Below are 18,997 nucleotides of genomic sequence, written 5' to 3'. Positions count from 1 at the left end.
CGAGCACATCCTCGCAGCGGAGCCGGCACCGGGCTGGAGCGGTTTTGCAGGCTGGTGGGGCTGAGCACCAAGAGCTGCTTCCCTGCGTGAGGAGGCCTTTCAAATGGCATCGCTCTTCTCTAAGGTCACCGCTTTCCTCCCAAAGAGCAAAATGCAGGCCAGGGGGAATTGACGGGAGTTTCACCATTGGTTTCATCGAGATGAAGATTTAACTTCAGGGGACAGATCTGGAGCTTCTGGAAAGGACGCGCCTTCAAACACAGCAGCCAAATGAAAGAGCTCTGCCTAACGCACATCCCCAGTCGCTCCACCTGGGCTCTTTGGGCCGAGGACGACCAGTGTGGGGCTGTTGGGGACTTTATCCAGGGGCAAACTGGTGTGAGCTCTTGAGGGGGTCTGAGTCCTGGGGGCGCGGGAGTGGCTGGAGTCCCAGGGCGGGTGTTGGAATGGAGGAGCCCCAGCCCCAGCCTCGAGCCCCGCATCAGGTGTCGCGCTGCCGGAGAGGTCCTCAAGGCTGAGCGTCCCAAAGCAAGCGGTGTTTCCAGCCAGGAAATCCCATCCAGGAGCCGCAGCAGCCCTACCCGCCGTACCCGCTTTTGGCAGGGTCTACCGGAGCGATGCACAGGCGCAGACATCTTCATCCCGCAGGCTGAAGCAGCAGAGGAGTTACCCCACCACCCAGAACTTGGTCCTCCAGGAAGGCTTTTAAGCCCTGACCGCTCACCCGCGGGACAGGCCCTGGGAGCGATGGCGAGGGCTGGGGGCACCTACTCGGTCCCCCCGCTCCTGCGGGGAGTTTACAGTCTCCGCAGGTACCAGGGGAGAAGCCACCTCAGCACGCCTTCAGGCAATACCTCAGCAATACCACACGTAAAACCTTCTCTTTCTTTCTTTCTCTTTAAGGCTATGTAATTTCTCTGTTACGTCTGAGATTTTGCTCCAGGTCAAAATGCAGCTACATGGGTTTTAATTGATTTTTTGCAATGCTTTCAACTTGAGGTTTCTTTTATTTTAACCACTTCTTGTCTTTTAAGCCAAAAGAGGTAGCAAATGACATTAATCACAACACTCCTGAACCAAGAGTTTGCTGTGACTACTTTAATGTCTTCTTGGCTTTTTCAAACCCTGCTTTGAGGTTCCCATTTAGCGAGGTCCTGGAGCACACACTTCACTTTAATTGGGTGCTCCAAGTCAGACGTGCACTTACACGCACAGCTGAATCAAGAACTAAATTATTATTATTATTATTATCAGCTCTGGAGCCCTGACACGAGTGGTCAGGGCTGTGGTGTGCCCAGCGCCATCGGAGGCACAGGGTGAAGAGAAGGTCCTGCAGCCTCCGGCAAGGCAAGAGGAGCTGGATGGAGAGGCACCACCTACACGAAGTAGAGCATCTCAGCAGCGGTGGGCTGCCTTCCCCTTGAGCTAGCGGGTGGAAATACAGACTGCTGACCAGGCCTTGGTGTTGCTTGGACATAGCCCAGAAGAAAACGATGCTGCCTTTCCTAAAAATACCATTCCTTGGTATTTTCCTTTCCTAAAAATACCATTCCTTGGTATTTTTTAACCTGGAGGAGCCTGGGGAACGTGCTCACAGCATGGCCCCACCAACACCGTTGCAAGGAGCCACATGCGGCACCATGAAGCGGCATCCCTGGGGCCGTGCCGTCTTCAGCGAGGCAGCCCACGGACACGTCACCGGGCGGCCGGCGTCCTTCTCCATGCGCCCGCTGGAGCAATGTTGCACGTACAGCCCGAGTGCTGTAATTACTCAATAAATAACAACGCTAACGAGATAATGGGACACAACCCTTTCTGTAGGATCTTGTTTAATTTTCATCGTTAGTTGGGTGTGGGAGAAAATCCAGTTCATTAAATTAACATTTTGGGTGTAAATCAAATTAAATGTACAAAATGCCCTGTAGGGTCAAAGCACAATGGGACCCACCCTTACAGATTTTACTACTAAAATGTGTTTCATTTGACTCGAATCATTTGGGGGAGAGATTGGATCAAACAATGAATCAGCCGTGTGTCGCTGTCGCACCCCCCCCTCCTTCCCCAACCGACCCTGGGTGGGGGGTGGATCGATGGCCGCGTGCGAGGGGCACGGGGGACTCCTCCCTTCTGGAGGACTCCCTCTCACCGCTGGCCTTGCCCTGGTTGATATAGCACCTAGCAAGGAGCGGGGAAAGCGTCCTTGGGGGCAAGGACCTGGGCGTAGGGAGCGAGGGAAGGAGCTGGGCTTGAGAAGAGCGGAGCAGAGGGAGAGATGCTCAGTAAAGGAGGTGTAAGCAAAGGCACGTGTCCACTGCTCAGGGGATGGCGACTCAATTTTACCTCTGACCAGGGAATATTTTAGCTGCCCAGTGACCCCAGGGAGCCGTGCCCTTTCTTCTTCTTGCCTGGGCTACATTTCACCTTGATGAGCACCGTGCGGCTGCAGAAGCAGGCGTGTACCCACTTGGTGGAGGGACACGGCCTGGGCAGGGACGAGGGTTTGACCATACAGCCAGGCAGAGCCGAACGCCGCCGAAAGGCACAGTCCCTTGGCAATGCCACAGCAGTGTCTTTGAGCTGGGCCTTTAGCATAGGGTCCAGCAAAGGGACCTTCTGGCTCGGTTGCCGGTGGGATCTTGTCCCCAACCATCAGCCCTCCTGCGCAGAAGTGGAGGAACGCCAGCAGGTACACCTGCAGGGGCTGCACAGGGATGCTCTGCCCACGAGGCTGAGAGCACAGTCACCCAAGTGCCCTTTTTCTGGCGATTTCTCATGATTTTGAGTCAAACCAGGCTGGATGGAGATGAGACCCTGGCTGGGACAGGAGCCTGGCAATGCAACAGCGCAGCCTTTGGTCTCTGGCTCCCAGCAGAGCTCAGATGGGGGGATTTATTCAAGTTTACTGACCATGGAAGAGAAGCCACAGCTTCATATCCTTGGGAAGATGAACCTTTGTCTTCTGGGGTCTGCGGTGTGCCTGAAACACCAGGGCTGGGACATCTGGGCTGCTGCAAGTCACCCAAACACCCAGCTGACACCCCCTCAGCTGGTGAACCCCCATGCTGCTCCCAGAGGCGTTTTGGGAGAGACGGAGAGGAGGTTGGGTGTCAAAATATTGCCCAGTCTTCTGCGAGAGGCATCCTGGTGTGACACCCCTTCCTTGAAACGCTCCACGTTTCCCCACGTGAGGTGGGACAGTGAGCATGGAGCCCATGCCAGCACCTGGGAACGGGCACCGCGAGGCCACTGGTAGCCTGGGGCTCGCATCCCAGCCACGTTACAGGGAGAGGGTTTGCAGAAGGAAGACGCTCCCATTGCAGCCAAGGCAAGATGAGAACAAGGGAAGGTTTCCTTTGCAGCCTTTCCCAACCTGCTGCCTCCCTGGATTATCCGGTGGAGGTCCAGCATGCCGTAGAGTTTTCCCAGAAGGATCGTGGGGACCTCTGAGGACCACGGCTTGAAAGCCCACAGAACAGCACAGAGGAAAGGTCCCCCTGCTCCAAAAGAAACCCTCGCCTGGGGCACATGCTGTTTCCAGCCCCAACTTCCCTTCCAGCTGGATGTCCGCCCTTGGTCTCGCAGCTCGCATCTGCCTGTGAAGAGCCAACGTGCTCTCGGGGGATGCTCCCCTCCACCCTGCCCCGCACCCCATCGCACACCTGCAGCACCAGGGGTGACTCAGCCGGGTTTCAGCAGCTGCCTGCACGCACACACCGTGCGTTGCCAGAGGGGTTGCCATTGCCTCTGAGGGCAGGTTCCCACCCAAAGTGTGCCAACGTTTGGGTGAACACCAGCCCACGGTCCCCCGGAGGTCAGGGGGATGTGAGCATTGCTGGGGGCGGCACAGGCTGCCAGAGCAAAGCTTCTGCCCTGGTCACGCCTGTGCAACACCCCCCTGTGTCGCCGGCCATGGGGCCAAGCCCGACCACCGGAAAGCTCTGCTTCCAAGCCAGGTTTTGGCAGCTCCACTGGTTAGATGAGGAACCACTTCACTGCAGCGGACGGAGCCAGGGTGGCTCCACGCCAGCATTATCTTGGAAGGAGAGAGCAGCGGCTCCACAAGCTGCCCCTGTTTGGAGAGCGATCTGCTTTCCTTGGCTGAGCAGGGAAGGAGGGATGGAGAAGGTGCCAGCCGGGGGAAGATGGCTCCCCAGGCTGCGGCAGAACCTGCCCTGCCTGTGCTTCCCCGCCGGGTTTCAAAGCACCCCACCAGGCTGACTCACAGGGCTCCCGTCTCCCTGCCTCCCACGGTCCCTGCCACTCCCAGCGTCTCCCTGTCTTTCTCCACCGATACCTCCGCTTCCTTCCCACTCCCCCCCCGCCGGCTTGGCGCTGTCTCTCCGGCCGCCCACTCGCTGCGGCTCCGCTCCTTCGGGGCGCCCGGCGTCACCCCAGGTTGCCCAGCCGCTCCCCGCTGAGCCTCCGAGTCCCGCTCCCCATGGAAAAGGCACCCAGCCTGCCCCGTGAAGCCCGTGCCGGGTGTCAGACCCCAGCAGCATCCCCTGAGCATCCTCCTCGGTGGCACCCGTGGCCCTGAGGCTTGGGGGAAGAGGCTGCTGGATGCCCGTGTCCCCCACACATGGCCCAGCACCGCTCTGGGAGGACGGGGTGATCCCCTTGGAGAGGCGTCCGCTCTCACAAGGTGGTCAGCAGAGCCCTGAGCTCGCAGACCCTGCTGTAGAAACATGACCGCATGAGCATCTGTCTCTGGAGGCCCTCTGAAGTCCCTTCCCCAGCTTTGCCTGCACTGCCTAACTTTTTTTTGTTGCTTGGTTTCCTGCGATCCCACTGTCTGCCCAGTGTTTCCTCCCCAGGAACTTTGGTGCGTTCCAACCAAGCCTGATACAGCAGCAGAGGTGGCAAAGGTAGTAAAATCCCAGGAGTTTCCTGCAAATCAATAGCTAATTAGAGGACAGAAAGCTACTCCCTCTTAATGTTCCTGCTGTGCTTAAAAATACATCATGTGCACAACCCTTATCAGACACCAGTGAATCCACACGGGTTCTAACCTTCAAAAGCCACATCCACGCAAATCAGAGCCCCTCCAGCTCCTCCAGCGAGAAGTCGCTGGTGGTGGCGGTCCTCAATCCCCAGGGTTTCTCTGATGTTTTCACAAGAGACATCTCTCTAAGCACCAAACCCAACAGCTGCGTGAACAGCAAAGAAATGGTGCGGCAGCCACTCGTCCTTCTTGACCGGTGGTTTGGATTTTGGGTTCTCTCTGGCGGGAGGTCACGGAAAGCTTCGGCAAGGTGGGACCAGCCAGAGCAGGTGCTGATACCCGTGAAGACAAGCAGCTTCCCGGTCTGAGCCCGATTCCATCGCCCAAGGGGGCGCCGGCTACTGCTCGAATGCAGTGGGAAAGCTACCGTGGCTGGTCTGCCAAAACCCCATGCCCTGGCTTTATCCTTGAGAGAGATGTTTTCCCTCCCCGCGTTATGCTCGACTCTCAGCTTCACCACATCTCCCATGTCCCCATTTCGCTGCCCGGCCGGTGCCTGCTTCAGCAGGGTGACCCATGCAAACGGGAGGCATTGCCCCGGAAAAGACACATTTTTCCCTGCCATCGGGATGTGCTGCACGTCGGGACGTACTGCCGTCGGGATGCACCGCTGTCAGGATGCACTACACGTCAGGGCACGCTGCTGTTGGGGTGTGTTGCTGTCAGGATGCGCTGCACATTGGGATGCGCTGCACGTGCTCACGGAGGCTGAGAGTTCAAGCAAGGAGTGCGATGCCCGGCTGCTGGGCGAGGCCAGCCTGTCCCGTTAGCTGACTGGGACGACAACCTTTTACGGGGGTTAGGGAGCCGGCAGTCACCCAGCTCGCTTGGGAAAGCTCTCCCTGAAAAGGCGGGCACCGGCTGGTGCTGGTGGAAAAAAGCTGGATGAGCCACAACTGGGGTCTGACCCAGTCAGTCCCTTCCCAGGTTCCTAAAAATAACGAGCGCGCTTTCAAAACGCCTTTAAAATCCCCGCTTCCCGCAGCTGGCACAGGCTGATAAGCTGCTGCGCTTCCCCCCTCCCGCAAGCCCTGCCAGCTCTGCCATCCCCCTCCAAGCTCAAACCTCGGTGGTAGAAAATCCCCTGTCCCCTCCCCAAGGACAAATGGCACCTCTGGGGCCCCCAGGGCTTCCTCATTCCTGCCAGATGACCGCCGCCATAAACCCCATTGTATGCGTACGGGGTTTATGCATTTCTTTACCATTTCAAAAACCTCCGAGAGGGGCCAGCTGGGCGGTAGGTGCTGTCCTTGGCACCCCGCTCCTTTTGGGGGGGGAATGGGAAGAAGATTAATAGCGTGACGAAGCAGTGATAAGGGCATAGAGGGTCAGCGATGAGCTGGAGGAAGGAATAACTGTCTCGGGTTGGGTGCTCGGGGATGGTCCCACCACTGCCACCCCTGGCCAAGCACCCTTGCAGTGCAGCTCCCTGGGGGTTTTGGCAGCAGTAGAAAGAGGAGATGAGGTCCATCTGGACTCCTCTTGGCTCCTCTCTGACAAGGAGGACTGCCAGGACAGCCTTGGCCATTGGCACTGCTAATGCCAGCCCGAGCACAAGTCTGCTCTAAGCCAGGCAAGGGGACGGGTCCGGATGTCCCAACCCCTGTTCAAACGCTGCCGTGTCAGAGGTGGACCTTTCCCGCTCCCCGTCCTGGTGCCGCGGGTGCATGGGGAGGGCTGGCTCCCAGCGGGAATCCAGTGCCGCTGCCGGAGAGCCCCTGCCCGTCCTGCCTGCGCTAGGCAGAGCATGTGCTCCAACACGCCCAGGATGAGTTAAGCATCAGGAAATGCACCCGCTGCCTACGAAATCGCCCAGGGAGCTCAGCGGTGCCACTTCCAGCCGGACTCTTTCCCTACAGCTGCGGTTTGACAGACGGGGGGGCTCGGTGCCGGCTGCAGCACCCATGGGTGCCTCTGCCCCCTCCCCACCCACCCAGCTGAGGCCAAACCCCAACTTTAGCCCTCCTCTCCCTGCTCCCCGCACAGCTACGCCGCCGCAGCCCAAGAAGCCCTCCTCCTCCTGGGGGAGCCCCAGGAGGGTGAGAGCCTGGGGTGCAGCACCCTGGCCCCGCAGGGCTTGCCCTGCTTTGGGGGCTGAGGATCCACACACCTCCCTGCCTTGCAGTGGCCCCGGTGCTGGGGCAGGGTTACCTTTGCCATGCAAGCTGCGGGGTGATTGCTTGCAGAATTACTCTGCCAACGTTTGGTTTGGTTTTTTTTTTTTTTTTTTTAGAAGGATTTTTATCTCCCGGTGCCTTTTACAATGTTTGCCAGGAAAAAAAAAAACCCATCCCCACGCCCGTCAGCGTCTCTGCCCTCGACTCCCAACAGCGCTGCCGCAATACCTGCCTCCCACCATCTGCGGGCAAGGGTCTGTGCGATTGCCGCCAATATAATTATAAAGTGCTGGGTTTACATCCTCCCCTCGCTGCCACGCAGGTAGACTTTGGCCTGCGCCTGCATTTCAACTGCCTGTCCCGGCACGGGGGAAGTGTGCGCAGGAGGGAGCTGGGGTGCAGCTCCCCGGGTCAGGTATCCGCTGTGGCGCCCCAAAACAAAGGACACAGACAAGCCGTGCCATGGGAAAAGTGGGGTGAGATGGGGGGGGAGGCAGCTTCCAGACCACCCTCCTCATCTTCCCCCATCCCAGGGATGCCGGGGAAGGAGCCCGGGGCGGCCGGGGCCACGGGGGGGCCCTTCGCACCCTCCAGCTGGGGCGAAATGAGGCCGCGACAGGGCGAGCAGCGGCGGCGGAGCCCACACCTTAGTTTATTTACCTGGAGGTGACCCGCTGGCGCGGCTGCCCCCAGGGCTGGCTGGCTAACGTGTAACCACACGTCGCCCGGCTATAAAACCAGCAGGGCTCAGGCAGCGGCTGCCCCAGGTTTCTACCTTCCCCGCTGGAAGGAGGAAGTGCACGGGGAAATTAAAATCAAAAGTAACTGTTTTGCAGGCTGCCCTGCAAAGGGAAGGAAAGCTTCCTTGCTCCCTCGCTCACAAGGGAGTAAAAGAAGGGTTGCCCATCCCTGGTTTTCTCTTTTCTCCATCATTAAAATTTCAGGAGGATCAGAGTCACTTCCCTCTGGCTCCCTGAGAAGATCTGTCAGGGACCCAGGGCTTGTCCGCAGGGAACGAGCCGCAGAATTCATCTGAATTGATGGTGAAAGCAGGTCAGAGGCTTGTGAAGCCCACGTGCAAATGTTGGGGGGATGAGCTATGCTGGCTTTCACTTCATTCATGCCCGGCAGAAAATAAAACTCGCCCAAGTCAGGCATACCTCCGCCTGCCTGGAGAGGAGGCTAACCCGGTCGAAATAAGGCATTTTTAATACATACATTCCATTAATTTAAATTATTTTTGAGTCTCTGCGCGCAGAGAAGCCCTCAGCGACCCTAACTCTTACAGAGGGAGGACACAAAAACTTTAACACATTTCCATTTTTGTCTCTGCATTTTTCAAGCTTTTGAATACTAACAGCAAGACACCTCCTCAGCAAATCCGATAGAAACACTTACTGCCTGGCCAGGGCGGCTGCACCTGGACAATGCCTACGCTGCCTCAACCGGGTCTGCAACTGCTGGGGGGAGAATAATTACGTTTCTCAAAGTGGAAAAGGCATCACAGTGAGAAAACTGTGCCTACAACACAGCAATTATCTTTTTTTTGCTGCTATTATTAGCGCTGCCATAAGAAGAAAATCAATGCTAGTAACGACAGGCACAGCGCGCTCCCCTCCTCGGTAGGCTCTCCCGTGTGCTCAGCCCCGTACCTATCCCCAGACCTCTGGCCGACGGCGTGCAGGCACACGCACGCACACCCGCACCCGCCAGCCGCGCGCCCAGACCCCCCGGCCTGGGGCCAAGCGTGCGAGAGAGGGTGGCCGGGCGCCAGGCGCAGCTCCCCTCGCAGCGCCCGGGGAGGGCTGGGCTGGGCTGGGCTCTCCGGGGCGAATTCCTAACGGCAGCGCCGGCAACCTCCTCCAGCGGCTTCACGGAGCAGATGGGAACCCGGTTTAGGTTGGGTTCGGGCTTTTTTTTGGTCTTCTTTCCAACCGAGGTAGCCGAGCCGTTGTGTCTCGGTGGAGTGCTCCGTGTGCGTGCAAACTCACCCACATGAGCGCACACGCCTGCACATGCATGCCCACCCGGGAGGGAGGAAGAGCTGGCTCTGCAAAGAGGGAAGGACAGCTAGCTCACCAAAACCCCTGGAAAAAAACATTGAAAGCTTTGTGGAAACACACCTTTGGGATTTTTTTTTTCTTCAATTATTTGTTTGCAGTTTGATAAGAGAGACTGGTTCCTCACGTTAGAGGGGAGAGGGGCTGTGGTTCAGGCTGTGAACCTGGAAAAGGGCTCACTTCAAACTTTATCTCCATCCCCTGCCATATTTTGCAGGGTTGTCCTTAGGCTTCAGTGCTACTGGTGACCCGCTAAGGCAAGCCGTGACTGAAGTGCCCTGTTTTGTGGATTCTCTGGTGGCTAACATAGGGTTGCCACCCCTTCCCTTCATGGGATGCTACCCTGCTCGGCGTAACCACCCATTACACAAAGCTTAGCCAGAACTCCTCCACGTCCGTCAAAATGGTTGGAATGGGCAAATAAACATGGAAGTCTTACTGAGACAGGACCTGCAATGCAGCCTTACCAAGGAGGCTGGCAAATGCCCGTGTAAGGGCACGGAGGGGAGGGAAGGGGCAGATGAGGCACAGAGCTTGGACAAACTTCATTTTCTTCAGAAAGCAGGATAAAAATTACCCCTAAGCATTGACTTCAGACACATTATCCAAGATCACCATAGAGATCTGAACTCTTTGCCCAGGGGAAAAATGGCCTTCAGCTTTCCATAGTCTCCTTCACACACGAGTCAACCCGTCCCTGACTGGTGCTCAACCCCACCTCCACGAGACGAGCGTGCCGCTATGCCCAGGCCAGCAAAGGAGGAACCAAGGCATAGGAAAGAGGACATCAAAGAAGGGTACGGGCATAACACATCAGGAACCAGCTGTTGGCAGCCAAGGCGTTTGTCTGAGGAGACCTCACGTGGAGAGCAACCAGCAGAGCCAGCAAAGAAAGAGGCCCTCCTGAGCCACGTTTCCCTCAGCACAAGCTCATCCTCTGCCTCACTCTCTGTTTGAGAGCATCAGCAACGCAGCTTGTCTCCTTGCAAGGAGTTACCATCGCTTTGCCAGTCACACACAGCCTGTTGGCCCCGTGAGACGTCTCTGCAACGGGCCTGGGGCGGTCAAGGTTGTGTTCGTTGGGGGGGAACTCTGAAATGTCCTTCTCTCTTGTCCTTCTGCCAACCACCAGCTAAAAAAAAGGCTTTCCCCAGCGGTATCAGTGCTGGGCACTCCTGCCTCCCTCCTCCATCACCCCACTTCCCTGCCTCTGCAGCATGCCTCTGGCCGGGCTTACCCAACCCAGCTGGAAAAGTGTCTCAGAAAAAGGAAAATGGGCTTTTCCACACTGTTGCTGCTGTAGGGTTTTAAGCCAGACCCAGCTGCTAATCTGGTCCATGGCGGGGCTTTCCAGAAGGCTGCCTCCCTGAACAAGCTCACCCCGAGCACGGGAAGGGGGCAACCACCAAAAGCAGGAGAAGAGCAGGGCCACGGCAGGGCAGGTGAGCACTTCAGCAAGACCTAGCCCTTGGGAGGGAAGGAAAGAGAGCGGGAACACCTGAACTACCATGGAAGAAACTCAGGCTGTGAAAGCACAGCCTGAATGTTCCCCACCCGGGGTTTTAGCCCCTCAGGTGATTAATGCTAGGCTGGGGTAGAGGCGCTCGGCTTCCAGCCGGGGTGAGCTGCGCCCTTCCATGGTGCCAAGGGCGCTGCGCTGGCTCACATCCGCCATGCATCTGGCTCGACCCTGTTCTTGGCACTCCAGTGGCCTTGGACGCGTTACAAGCACTTACGCATAAGTCTTAATAACAGTAAACACACCGATGTGAGCAAAACTATTAGACTCAATTGAAATATTATCATTCCCACTAATTTTGCCTTTCATTTTAATCACGTTCATTCAGTAGACAGATGAAAAAGATTATAAGGAGGAGGGATCGGCTTCACACATTTGGTTTTTCTCTTCCACTCCGGACAGGGCTGGGGATGCGACCCCACCACTCCCTTGCAACAACTGCTCTGTAACTCTTCTAAGCTCTACCTAGAAATATCCAAGCCCGGTTTTGAGACAGGGACCGTGGTACCTGCTGCGGTTGACATTCCTTGTGCCCCACCATCCTGCCTGGCAGCGAGCTGTGGCAGATGCTTGGAGAAAGAAGTACAGGAAGGAGTCGGGAATAAGCCTACGCCTTTCACAGTAAACCTCTCACCTACCTGTGGTTCCCCCTCCCACCTTAAACCTTGTGGTTTAAGGGGTTCACAAGACAAAAGTAGCATCCAGACATCAAGGGCGCTCCAGGAATTTGTACAGCTCCTTTCTGAATTCGCAGGTAAATTCAGCCTCTGTAGTACCAGGGGCAATGACTGCCACAACTCGCTCACACATGGTGCGACCTTCTTTTTGCTTGGTTTAAGCTTGCTATCCACACACCCACTGGTTACCCCTGGACCGTGGGAAACGGTGAATGATTGTTCCCTGACCCCCTTCAGGGTTTTACAGACCTCGTGGTATATCCCACCTCCCCACTAGACATCCTTTCATTTCATACATTCCTAAGAGTCACTCTTCTGCACCTCTGATGTGCTCATTTGGGTGGTAACGCAGCAGATATAGTGACTGCTGACAAGCTCCCTGCTTTTCGGGAGCGTGACCTGAGCCTCTGTCTGCTCCACAGTAGCCAGGGGGAAGTTTGCTTTAAAGTGTTACAGGGTGAAAGTGCCCTGAAAGGCTGAAGTCCTCCAGCTGAAGCCTGAAGCGCATCTGAACATGGTGGATCAAAGTCATTCACGATAGCCATCTGTTGCCCTCACATGGGAGCACAGGGAACACAAATTTTTCTCTGTAAAGCACTCAGATACTCTAGTGAGGAGGTGCCAGGAAAAGCCCCCAGGGAGAGGAATAATGCCGTCTTCAGAGCACGAAAAACTGCCAACACCAGGCCTAAGGCCACACACTGAACAATGAGAAGAAACCAAACAATTGGAGAGCTGCTTTCTCCAGCTGCTTGTCCTATGCAATTTGGGTTTTCTGGGCAAGGAAAGTGCACAACTGGAGGTCTTCATGCAACAAAAGCAAAAATCTTTCTTGAACTCAGAAGAAATGTCCTTTTGTTTGTTTTTCAGAGCTGCAACCGCACTGGAAATGCAGGCACATGCCGGCAGGAAGCTCCAGAAAACACCCCCTCCGGAAAGGCACGGGGAGGCACCGGACCAGCTGGCCATCCTCCCTTCTGCGGGGGACTCTCCCCAGCAGCGGCGTCGATGGGGCAAAGGCCCCTTTTTAGCCGCCCGCGTCGGCGCTTCTGGTCAGAAGGGTGCAAGCGCCCAGCCACGGCAGGGTGACGACCCTCCCGCAAAAGCTCAACCCGCCGCGCCGGGGGGCCAGTCAGTAAGGGTTGGGTTAGGTTAGGCGAGCGCTGGCTGCGGGACACCGTTCCCCCCGTCATCCCACCAGGAGGAGGACGAGGTGCCGCACCTCGGCCCTCAGGCGCACGGCGCAAGGCCGCGGCCTGCTCCCCGTCGTGGGCCCGGGGCTGGCCCGTGAGGCGCGAGGGCACCCCAAACCCCGGCAGCAAAGCCGGGGAGCCCCAGGGGCCGCTCCACGTGCGGGGCAGGCGGCCGGGGGCAGCCGCTTCAGCCGCCCCGCCCTCTCCCACCGCCCCGGGGCGCGGCTCGGGCCTTCCCCGCCCGCCCCGCCGGACGGGGCGTCGCTCGGCCCGGCCCCGCATCGGCGCTCCGTTGCTCTGGCCCGGCTCGACGCGCTCGGCGCTCGGCTGGGGGCGGGGCGCACCTCTTCTCTCCCCCACCCCCACCCCCGCCCCGCCCGGCCCTTCCCCCCGCGGCGAGCAGGCGGCTCCGGCACGCGCCGCCCGCCCTGCCGGCGGCGATGTCGAGGAGCTCCCGGGCGGTGCTGGCCGCCTCCGCGCTGCTCTCCGCCGCCACCGTGGTGGCCGTGCACGTCCAGCAGCGGCGGGAGCGGGAGGTGAGTGGCCCGCCGCGGGGGGCGGGGGGGGAGGGGGCGAGCGGGGCCCCGCCCCGCCCCTGCGGCGGCGCCCGAGCCCGCGGCCGCGGCCGCCGGCAGGGCGAGCCCCGCCCCTTCGCCCGCGGCCCCGCCCCCTCACCTGGAGGCCTGACCCGCGGTCTCAGGCCAGAGCCCCGCCCCTCACCTGTAGGCTCGGCCCGCGGTCTCGGGCCAGAGCCCCGCCCCTCTCCTGGCGCCCCGCCCCTGCGTGCGTCAAGCCCCGCCCCTTGCCCCATCGCCGCTCCGGACCCCGCGGCCTCCCCACGTGTCTCTGCCGCCCGCCGGCAGCGCCCTGCCCCCGCCAGCAGCCGAAGACGGGCCTCCTGTGCCCGGCGCCTCTTGCCACCTTCTGTGCCCCTGCCTGAAACGGGGGGCGCTGCGGGCCCCCGGGTGCGCCCAGCCCGGAGGCCGGAGCCCTGCCTGCACGGCGGCGCCCCGCCGGCGCGCTGCCTCCCCGGCTCTGCCCCCCGTGTTTCTCTCTCCGCGAACTACCCCTTCCCCGCTTTTCCCGGCCTTGGCACCTGCCCTCTCTGCGCTCACGTAGCTGCACCCCGCTGCCTTATCCCGTCCTGTGCATTCGCCTACGGGGGGCAGGTGGCAGCTAGGAGCTCCAGGGTGAGGCACGACAGGCTCAGCGGAGGAGGTTTCCCCATCCTCTGCAGCAGCCGGGGGCGTTACGATGCGGGAAGGGTGTAGTCCTGCACCCTCTAGGCCCAAGGGCACCACCCTGGCAGCATTCCCAGGGCTCTCCCCTGTCCGGCCGTGCTGTCCCGCTGGTGCTTGTCCCTCTGGCAGTGCATCTGCTCTGCTTTTCCCGAGCTTCACAAATGCCTCCCGCCGTAGGGCAAACAGTGCCGTTCTGTGCCGTGCGGCCGGCCCTGGCTCCCTTCTTGTTCTGAGAGGACAGGCAGAGTGCAAGCTAACAGAGATACCGTGCGATAATTAAACAGGGACGTTTTCAGTGCTACATTTACGAAAATTGGGTAATTCCTGGCAGGCACCCTGTGTGCAAGAGAGCCCCACAGCCAAGAGTGTCAGGTCAGACGATGGTGAGTCCCTATACAAAGAAATCCTGCCTGGGACTAGAAGTCGTGTGTTTGCAGAATGGTAAGTTGCGTGTGGCAGAGGTTTGGGCAATGAGTGTGCAGGGTTAGACCCTGCTGATGAGCCAAATGGGTATTGATACGAGGGCACACGTCTGATTTTTCCCCCCTTATTTACAAAAAAATCTAGAAAATGCACACAAAAAAAGCCCATGTTAAATGACTGTTGTTAAAGGTCTGAAGCAGTCAGAAGTTACAAAACACCAGAGTTCAAGTTGCTAGTCCATACCCCAGCTCAGTTGTCTGTTGCATGGGCTTTACGCTGCAGTCCGTAATTACAGGATTACATTTTTTTCCCTCAAGAGATTGTCTCTGTCAGTGCTTGAGAATGATGGATCTTGGAGGATGAGACTGATCTGGGTAAGGACAGAGGCAGGTTAATTTGCTGCAGAAGTTGGAAAACAGACTGAATGGCACAGGCGGTAGCAAGAAGAGGAAGGCCGCTCTCTTGGAGCGGCAATGGGTAACGGCTCTGCTTCAGCCGGAGCTGACATAGATGCTGGGTAGATCACTTAAGCTCAGATTTTTGCAGGTGGTTGCTAGCTAATTCGGTGTGCCTGCCTTGAGCCGCCGAAGGTCTGGCAGGAACATGTGCTAAATGCTCCTAAACTACAGCTGAAACAAGTGGGAGCTGTACTTTGAGCACGTGCTACAGGACAACGCGTGCTCTGAGAAAAATCACCCTTGCATGTTTCAGCAAGACACCTAAACTTAATGGATGTTTTTGACCTTAACCTTTGGCTGATGTCTCCCCTTCATCTCATAGACTATGAAACTAAATTGACATTTACGAAACACTCATATTCTATAGAGGTAACAGGCATAAAACAGTCCACAAGTAAATGAGTAACGCTGCCGTCAGAGCGGGATCTGTGTATCATGAAGTAAGTAATGCCTCGGGCAACAGGCTGAAGAAGGAATGTGAAACTGAAGGCTGAGTACCTGGCCAGGATCTGTGCTGAGCACTGAACAAGACAGCGGTCCCGTGGCGTGTAGAGGCCATGCTGTAACTCACGTGCGAAACACAGGGCACAACAGCAAGTTTACGGTGTGCGTTCCGCCAGCGTATGAAATGTGACTCTAGTAAAAGGAGAGGTGGATCAGCAAATGAGTTGACATGGTTAATGCACTCTGGTTGCTTCATACCTTTCTAATGATACCAGGAAGAAAATAGGGACTTGCTGCCTTTTGCCTGTTGCTGTTGCTCTATGCTGTAGTTGTTGCTTGGTTTGCAAAATAATGTTAAATTGCTTTGGTTGTTACACCCAAGGTCGCTGCTGCAAGCTTCTGCCTGGGGAAATCCTAGATTTCCCAAATGAGACAACGGTGGGCAGCTTTCTCCCCGTGGGTCTGTTTTAACTTATTTTTTCCACAGCTGGAAGCAGCCATTGCTGTGGAGGGTGTCAGTGTCACTGCTGTCAGGCTGCCGGCAGTGTTGCTGAGTGTCCTAGAGATGGAGGGGTCAAAGGATCCAGTCGGTCAGCGACAAAAACCTTTTGGGGGTTTTGGGGGACAGATCCAGCGTCTGTTCTTTGCTGTCCGTCCTAACACCCGGACGTGGGCACAGCCTGTGAACTCTGCCTCGGGAACTCATGACTTCAGAGGTGCCTGACCTGTACATATGGGGATGGGTTCGCAAACCAGTCCTCTAGAGTTAGAAGTGATCTCCCCAAAAGCTGGATTTGATGCTAATCTGTATATGTTTGCAGGGATATTAGCATTCCTCAAGATGCTGCTGCTGCAGAAGCGAAGCCAAAATGATCAATTCTTTTTTCCCAGCAATCAGTTTAACTCGCTATTCAGAAGCGCTAATGCTCAAAGCTTATCTTTTATAAATGAAATCTGAGATTTTCTCTTTATAATTCTTCATCTTCAAGTCAGGGAATAATGGCTTCAGTTCAAGGAACCCAGTTATTTAGATAATGTAATGGAAATAAGTAACGTGGATATTCTGCAGCCCTGGTGTAGGGATTATTTCAGGTTTATCTTTATGCAAATTAATAAACTTTTGACTTTTATAAATTGATATGCCAGGCACAAAGTGATTTGAGATTGCGCACATTTATCTAAACTGATGCAGAAGACAAGCAGGCCTAACTTCTGAGAACAGAGGAAGGTGAGAAGATTAACCTTTTCAGAGCTCTCTGTCGCTCGTGATACTCAAATTATAAAGGTGTCTGTTGCGAACTGTGCATTTTCGAAGTAAATGCGTTCACCATCTGAAAGATTGCCGAATAGCTGTGTTTTGTGAAGGAAAAAGAATCACATTCTTGATGTAATTGTTCAATTACATTGTATCTCCCCACATCTTTTCTTTATTGTTATTAACTAATAGTAGTGAAATACTGAGTTTATGAACTTTGTCTTTAGCAATTACTAATTTGTAACCTGAGTTCAGTTGATTGAAGCCAATGGCAAGGAACTGTTTTTATTAGATTAATTTTCAGAGAGAGTTTTGGTTATTGGCTGACATATGTGTCTGTGCATTTTCTTAGCAAGATAAAATATTTCTTAACCAAAAGCTTTCTCTTTTAATCTTGACAGGAGAAATAATTGCCTTTGAAATGTGCAGTTATTGGCATTCTAGATGAAGAATAAAACCCTGTGAGAACTTGTCAAATAATAATCACAAACATCTAAAATGACTTCAGGGTCAGCTTTCAAATAAATTATTTGCAGGTGCATTTTGGCATCATTCAAACAGGTCAAATAAATTATTAATCTTTTTTTGCCATTAGACTAAATAATTTATTCATATCTCCAGTATCCAATGGCTAACCTCGGTACCTGTGAAACTTTCTCATTCCTGAGTCCAAGCTGAGCACGAGTTGGTAAATTGGGCAGGTGGATAATGCTTTAACTGAATTAGCTTCAACTAAAGATTCTAATCTTTAGTTGGGCTAAAATACGAATGCGATCACACGGCTTGATTTAGATGTGAGCCAGGGTTGGCTCTCAACAATAATTTCATGGGTTTTACTAATTTATAATATTTTTGTCCTCATGTATCATATTTTCTGATAAGCTTATGACTACTGCTTTGAAATCTAGTAAGTGTCTGAGTATCTAAAAGCGTATCGCCTGCCCCAGGAGTTCAAGCCAAACCACCAAAGTGGACTGGGCATCCCATCTTCTCCTTTGCGCTGGCACTTGTCTTTGGTTAGCCAGCTCAGGGAGTTAAATCAGCAGAGTATGACTTGCTTTGCGAAGGAAAAAAAAAGAGAGAGAGTTCTTTTCTGCTGGCTGAGCTGTCTGACCCTGGGGTGGGATGAGCAGTGCGGGGAGCGTGGGGCTGGAAGGATGGCAGCAGCACCCGCTTTGCTCGGTTGAAGTTGCCAGGGAACTGTATCTCAGCTGTATGTCACGTGCCCAGTCAATTAAACGCTTCACGTGGTCCCCGTTTCCTTCCAGAGTTAGTGTCAGCCTTGCCATCTCCTCCATCCCATGTCTGATCTCATCAGCCCTCCGCTCACATCGCTCTGCTGCCTCACCTGCCCCCAGAGGTGCACATCTGGAGTAGAGCAGCTGGTTCCCAGCTAGTCCCTCCCCTCCTTTTCCCCACCCCAATCCATGTCACCAGTTTTGGTTTCACTTATTTTGTGTTCCCCTGGTGAGAGGTAAAGGTTAAACATTTCACCTAATTATCAGAGTGAAAAAAAACTTCCAGGTTGGGGGGGGTGGGGGGAGAGAGAGAGTAAGGAGGAGACAAAAGCCAGCTGGGATTTTCTTAGGGCTTTTTACACCCATTAAGGAGCTTACCCACTAGTTTGAAAACTGCTGGTCTGTGTTGCATGTTTTATTTATAATGAACATTTTAGGTAAAGGGGAGAGATTTTGAATGAAGTGCCTTGGTTTTTCAAGAGCTTGGCATAAGTAGGCTGTGGGACTTTTGTCAGCCTTGCAGCAAGAGTTTACAAGGTATTTTTTTTAAGAGTAAGACATGAGCACAAAGAAGCAGATGAAGACACATGGCAGTTTTTCTTAAAATCATTTCCAATTTGCCATTGAATTCTCTCCAAGCAGAGGAGAAGTTTGAGGGAGATTAGTTTGATTTGGTAAAGATTTAGGGCAGAGGTAATAGGATTTTATAGATCATGTCCATCCTGCATGGCATGGGAATTACAGGTGCATAGCATTTATTTGCTTGATAGCTTTACCACTTAGTGAACCCACCCATCTGAAGTGAGGACAAATAAAGCGCTTTTTGGTGTAGTACCGTTAGCATTTATCTATATCGGATATCAGCTCCTGTAGTTTTAGATTCAAACCATGTTAAGTGGCTGTGGCTACAGGCCGTGGCAGAGGACTTGCAAAGGCGGCATGGTGAACAGCCCTGCAGGAGGGATTAGAGCTGGGTGGGGGCTAACCGCATTCAGCATCGAACAGGCTGTGATAAACCCTGTCCCTTGTGTTTTCAGAGGCTGCACAGTGGAGTTCTCAGAGATCTTGAGCGTCAAAATCAGAAAAAGGAGAATATTCGCCTGCTAGAAGAGCAGATTGCTTTGACAAAGCAGCTTATGGAAGAAAGAGACAAGATGCTAATGGAAAAAGGGTCCCAGCAGTCCTAGGCACAGACCTGAGGTTTCATTAGAGGTTTGATTAAAGACGTTTGGAGATCATTGGTGTCTAACTACTTGCAAGTGTTTCAGCTAACAGAGGTAATCTGTGAAAGACTGTTTCTTTTGTATAGGTTGTAATCCAGTCCCAAAAGCTATAGGGCAGACACAAAACATTTCCTCTGTCATCGGTAG

At 55.0% G+C, this 18,997-nt stretch overlaps 1 protein-coding gene across 4 annotated transcripts; it reads left to right on the top strand.

Moving 5' to 3' along the window:
• Positions 1-12,994: 12,994 nt before the first annotated feature.
• On the top strand, positions 12,995-18,817 carry PET117 (PET117 cytochrome c oxidase chaperone). Of its 4 annotated transcripts, XR_012995041.1 has the most exons (3): positions 14,034-14,250; positions 16,281-16,362; positions 18,665-18,723. XR_012995041.1 is itself a non-coding variant. In XM_076334805.1 (2 exons), exons 1-2 carry the CDS (start codon positions 13,009-13,011, stop codon positions 18,812-18,814), a joined length of 246 nt encoding a protein of 81 aa, XP_076190920.1. In that variant the 5' UTR covers positions 12,995-13,008; the 3' UTR covers positions 18,815-18,817. The 4 variants fall into 4 exon arrangements, 1 of the variants encoding a protein (XP_076190920.1); XM_076334805.1 differs by lacking the exons at positions 14,034-14,250; positions 16,281-16,362 and adding an exon at positions 12,995-13,104 and having other exon boundaries at positions 18,665-18,817; XR_012995043.1 differs by lacking the exons at positions 16,281-16,362; positions 18,665-18,723 and adding an exon at positions 13,061-13,104 and having other exon boundaries at positions 14,141-14,423.
• Positions 18,818-18,997: the final 180 nt, after the last annotated feature.

This window comes from Aptenodytes patagonicus, chromosome 3, assembly GCF_965638725.1.
Source record: "Aptenodytes patagonicus chromosome 3, bAptPat1.pri.cur, whole genome shotgun sequence".
In the NCBI taxonomy this organism is placed as follows: domain Eukaryota; kingdom Metazoa; phylum Chordata; class Aves; order Sphenisciformes; family Spheniscidae; genus Aptenodytes; species Aptenodytes patagonicus.
Note: the sequence above shows the minus strand (reverse complement) of the source record. Positions and strands in the feature narration are given on the sequence as shown.

Excerpts from the sequence above, each read along its gene's own strand:
- PET117 (XM_076334805.1), top strand. The coding sequence starts at position 13,009 with ATGTCGAGGAGCTCCCGGGCGGTGCTGGCCGCCTCCGCGCTGCTCTCC. Across the intron at positions 13,105-18,664 it reads AGCAGCGGCGGGAGCGGGAG|AGGCTGCACAGTGGAGTTCT; the intron begins GTGAGTGGCCCG and ends TTGTGTTTTCAG.